Source organism: Otolemur garnettii, unplaced genomic scaffold, assembly GCF_000181295.1.
Source record: "Otolemur garnettii isolate 467f Iridium unplaced genomic scaffold, OtoGar3 scaffold00014, whole genome shotgun sequence".
Taxonomy (NCBI): Eukaryota; Metazoa; Chordata; class Mammalia; order Primates; family Galagidae; genus Otolemur; species Otolemur garnettii.
This window is the reverse complement of record NW_003852409.1, coordinates 2,865,306-2,870,631: the sequence shown is the minus strand read 5'-3', so window position 1 is coordinate 2,870,631 and position 5,326 is coordinate 2,865,306. Positions and strand designations below refer to the sequence as shown.

Genomic DNA, 5,326 nt, shown 5'->3' with positions numbered 1-5,326 from the left:
CACCATCCTTCAGCCCTCCTTTGTCCTGCCTACGTGACCGATTCCTATTCATCCTTTAAATCACAGGGTAAGAGTCACTTCTTCCAGGAATCCCTCCCAGACTCCCCTAGTCACCTTACCCACAGGACTCTCCACTCCAGCGAGGGCTAGGTGTGGCTTCACGGTTTCCAAACTCCCCAGGGCCTGGCACAGGGCCTAGACACACAGTGATGCTCGGTAAATATTGAGTGAACAAATAGAAGGCTGGACGAGGAGCACAGGACGCCAAGATGCCTGGATGATAGTAGTGACAGTGGTAGTGATTGCGCCCGGTGATCGTGTATCCACCGTGTGCCAAGGAGACTAAACATATCTGATTTAATCCTCATGACAAGTCTGGGAGACAGATACTTTTGTCATTTCATCTTACAGACAAGAAAATGGAGACTTTAGACCCTAAGTCACTTGCCATCCCCCTCAGAAGAGACAATGGCGGAACTGGAGCCGGCAGGCTGGCTCCAGAGAACACATTGTCACCCACTTAGTCAGGCCGAGGGGCCGGGGGTGTGGGGCTGTCTGGTGAGATGGCAGGGAGCGGAGGAATGTGGTGAGTTCTCTCAGTGTTTTCTGACTTTTTGTGTTCACGCTCAGGAGGATGAAAAGCCTTAAAACATCCCCAAATGGATTAGCGGTGTTTATACCCCATCCCGCCTCATCTCACAGGCTCTTTAGAAATAACCACAATTATAACCTGTTACTTGGTCACCCTTCATTGCACATCACTGTCCATGTAGAGCTGATGGCCGTCCCACTCGTGCCCTCTGCTGTACTGTCCAGGTGAGCTCTCCGTGCATCTCAGGATCAGGGCGGTGAGCTTCACACCTTCTTCCTGCTTGTCTCCCACAGATGTCATGGCACCCCCAGTACCGGAGCTCCAAGTTCCGCCACGTCTTTGGCAAACCAGCCAGCAAGGAGAACTGCTATGACTCAGTGCCCATCACCCGCAGCGTTCACGACAATCACTTCTGTGCCGTGAACCCCCACTTCATTGCAGTTGTGACTGAGTGTGCTGGCGGGGGGGCCTTCCTCGTCATCCCCCTGCACCAGGTAAGGACACCTGGTAATTCCCATGCCCCAGTAGCTCTCTGAAGGCAGCATAGGACAAAGTATAAAGACTCTCAGTTTCTAGTGCCCTGTGTGGTTCGAGTCCAGCCCTGCCTATTAAGTCCTAGCTGCGTGACCTTGGGTAAGTCATTCCACTGCTTGGAGCTCTGGTTTCCTCACTGGGAAAAATATACCTAACCTGAGATTTAGCTTCTAGCAATTGTCATGGCTACTCCTAGCACCTCTTTGCAAAATAGCTCTGCAAATTAATTCACATCTGAGTAAAATATAATTTTGAGTGCTTTCTGGGCTAATAGGAAATTGGGGAAATCTCCAAAGCCACCTCCTCCACTAAAAAAATGGAGGGGGGAGGAACACTGAGCCCAAACTAGCCAGGAGAGGTAAAGAGTAAGCAAACAGGAAGAACGGGCTTGTCTGCAGCAAAAGTTAGAGTATAGGTTGGACCACATACAATTGTTGATATGCTATTTGGCCCTCAAAAAGTGACAGTTTTGTATGGATTAACCTAAAGTGAATCTTTTGGGACTAACAACTGTGAATCTCTGCCTTAAGGCAGAACACCCGAAGGGATGGATCTTGGGTTGATAGTGTCCCTGGTTCACAGCACAAGCAGATATGAAGCCTCTTGGGAGGAAAGTGTCCCCAGTGTGGACAGCCTTCCCACAGACTAAGGTCAGGGAAATGTGAATTGACATAGATCACCAAACATGTACACCACCATAAGAGTCAACTGAAACAACAGATAGCAGACTTAGACTCTCAAAGGAATTTCCAAGTTAAAATCATAAATATATGTGAGAATCTTACAGACCAGACTTTCTGATTACAATGCAATTGAGTTAGAAATTTTTTTTTTTTTGAGACAGAGCCTCAAGCTGTCACCCTGGGTAGAGTGCTGTGGCATCACCACTCACAGCAACCTCTAACTCCTGGGCTCAAGTGATTCTCCTGCCTTAGCCTCCCTAGTAACTGGGACTACAGGCACCTGCCACAATGCCCGGCTATTTTTTGGTTGCAGCTGTCATTGTTGTTTGGCAGGCCCTGGCTGGATTTTGACCCACCACCTCAGGTGTATGTGGTTGGCGCCTTAGCCACTTGAGCCACAGGCACCGAGCCTGAGTTAGAAATTAATAACAAAAAATAAATGTTAAATTTCCATTCATTTGGAAATTTAAAAACTTATTTCTAAATAACTTATAGACCAGAGATGAAATCAAAATAGAAATTTTAAAATACTTGAAAGTGAATGATAATGAAATATGTGCAAAATGTGTGGGATAAAGGGAAAGTAGTAACTACGTCCAGAAAAGCGCAAGTGCTTATATTGGAAGGGAGAAAGGCTGCAAATTAATGACTAAATATTTAACTAAGGAGTTATAAAAAGAACAACAGAGTAAATCCAAAGAAAGTTTGAGAAAGGAGGCAATAAAAAAGCAGAAATCAATGAATGAGATGTAGAGATACATTTTAAAAGATAAAAGAACCAAAAAATGGTTCTTAGGAAAGACTGATAGACAAGCCTCTAGAATAGACACTGATCAAGAATAAGAGAGAGAAGGGGCAAATAACATCAGGAACAAGAAAGATAATATAGCAGTGCTTTAAAATCTTGTAAGTCACTATTATGAGGAATCATATACTGGTAAATTTGAAAATGTTGACAATACATACATAAAGGGAAATTCTTTTAAAAATATAACTTGTCAGCTCGGTGCCTGTGGCTCAAGCGGCTAAGACGCCAGCCACATACACCTATGGTGGTGGGTTCGAATCCCCAGCCCGGGCCCACCAAACAACAATGACGGCTGCAACCAAAAAATGGCCAGGCATTGTGGCGGGCGCCTGTAGTCCCAGCTACTTGGGAGGCTGAGGCAGGAGACTCGCTTGAGCCCAGGAGTTGGAGGTTGCTGTGAGCATGATGCCATGGCACTCTACCCAGGGGGATAGCTTGAGGCTCCCTCTTAAAAAAAAAAAAATAACTTGTCAATACTGATTCAAGTAGAAATGGAAATCCTGAGTAGTCCTGTAACTATGTTAAAAATTGAGCAATAAAAATTTCCTTAAAGAAAATAACAGAAGGAAAAGACCAACTATAGAATGAGAAAGGATATAATGGACTTGACAAATGACTCATTTCTTGAATGTATAAAGTTGACCAAAGAACCGAAAAAACTAAACTGGCACTTCACAGTAGAGAAAATTCAAATGCCTAATAAACATTTGAAAAAGTGCTCAGCCTCATTAGTAAACCATTGAAATACCACTGCAGATCATCAAAAATGTGAATGTCTCACAGTAGTAAGTGATGGCAAGGATATGGAGCCATGTAAACTATCAGACACTTCTGATGGAAGTGGAAACTGACACGCAGGTTTTTTTTAAAAAGAGGAAAACAGACATACCTGTGACCTGGAATACCATGGTCTGAGGTATATGCCATGCAGAAACCTGCGCTTATGTGCACCAGAACAGAAGTATAAGGAACTGAATAGGACCATCATTCATAATATTGCAAAACTGGAAAAATCCATATGTCCAATGTCATAAATAAATTATGGTATATTCATACAACCATGAAAAGACACACATTTGGTATATTATATATTATATACCAAAATATATACAGAGGGTGAAAAAAATGTAAACACATTTTAAGAAAGGGAAAAACTATTAAATTTGTAATACTCAAGTCACATTTGATGTCTGCAATTACAGGTGCTCAATGTGACTGGTATTCATCTTTTGTTATCAATACATATTGAGTGTTATAACTTTAATACAGTTTTTTCCTTTCTTAAAATATGTATACCTTTTTTGGCACCCTCTGTATATACAACAAGATGATTGAATCATAAAGATAATGTTGAGTGAAACAAGCTGAAGAAATTATGGAGTATTATCATTCAGTTTACCTAAAATTAAAAACAGGCTATGTTAAACTGTATCTTAATGGTTGTATAATTAGTAAAATTTTAGAGAAAAGCCAAGAAGAGAGACTATCAAGAAGACCAGGATAATAATTACCCCTAGGAGCTCAGCACCCATAGCTCAGTGGCTAGAGCGCTGGCCACATAAAGCCACATACATTGGGGTTAAAGGGTTCGAACCCAGCCAGGTCTGCTAAACACCAATGACAGCTACAACAACAACAAAAATAGATGGGCATTGTGTTGGGAGCCTGTAGTCTCAGCTACCTGGGAGGCTGAGGCAAGAGAATCACTTAAGCCCAAGAGTTGGAGGTTGCAGTGACTTGTGACGCTACGACATTCTACCTACGGTGACATAGTGAGATCTGTCTCCAAAAAAAAAAAAAAAATTATGCCTGGGGGACAGGGAGGGTTATGATTAGAAAGCATCTCCCATGTGCTGGTAATGGTTCATGTCTTGGCCTGGTAGAGTGGCAGTTATAGGCAATTTATGTTCTAACAATTAAGTGAGCTGATAATTTACATACTTTACACATTTTTGCATATTTGTTATATACACATAAGAAATACTCCAGACCTAAATGATATTACAGGTAAGTCCTACAAAACTTGTAAGGAGGCTCAGTGCCTGTAGCTCAAGCAGCTAAGGTGCCAGCCACATACACCAGAGCTGGCGGGTTCGAATCCAGCCTGGGCCCGCCAAACAATGACAACTAGAACCAAAAAATAGCCGGGCGTTGTGGTGGGCACCTGTGGCCCCAGCTACTTGGCAGGAGAATAGCTTGAGCCCAGGAGTTGGAGTTGCTGTGAGCTGTGATGCCACGGCACTCTATCCAGGGCGACAGCTTGAGTCTCTGTCTCAAAAAAAAAAGAAAAAAAAATTTCAAGGAACAAATTCTTTTAGTCTTTCACAAATTCTTCCAAAAATAGGACAAAAGGTGCCGGCCCCATATACCTGGGGTGGCAGGTTCGAGCCCCACCCCGCCCAAAACTGCAAAAAAAAAAAAAAAAGGACAAAAAAGACTATTCCTTTCTTTGTTCTGTGAGACTAATGCAATCTTGGTACCAAAATCAATCAAAGACAGAATGAGAAAGAAAAAATATAGATCAATCTTATTCATGAAGGTGAACGCTAAATGAGAGTCAGTCTAACAATGAATAAGAAAAAATACATTCTGGGCTTGCCACCTGTGGCTCAAAGCAGCTAAGGCGCCAGCCACATACACCTGAGCTGGCAGGTTTGAATCCAGCCTGGGCCCGCCAAACAACAATGACAGCTGCAAGCAAAGAATAGC

The 5,326-nt window shown here is 42.9% G+C and overlaps 1 protein-coding gene across 1 annotated transcript in view; it reads left to right on the top strand.

Annotated features, from left to right (window-relative positions):
* The first annotated feature begins 885 nt into the window (after positions 1-885).
* Positions 886-5,326, top strand: part of CORO2A (coronin 2A) — a 29,749-nt gene continuing 25,308 nt past the window's right edge. Inside the window, exon 1 of the mRNA XM_003785162.2 lies at positions 886-1,086. Within this exon, the coding sequence (XP_003785210.1) occupies positions 886-1,086 (201 nt within the window). The remainder of the gene's footprint in view (positions 1,087-5,326) is intronic.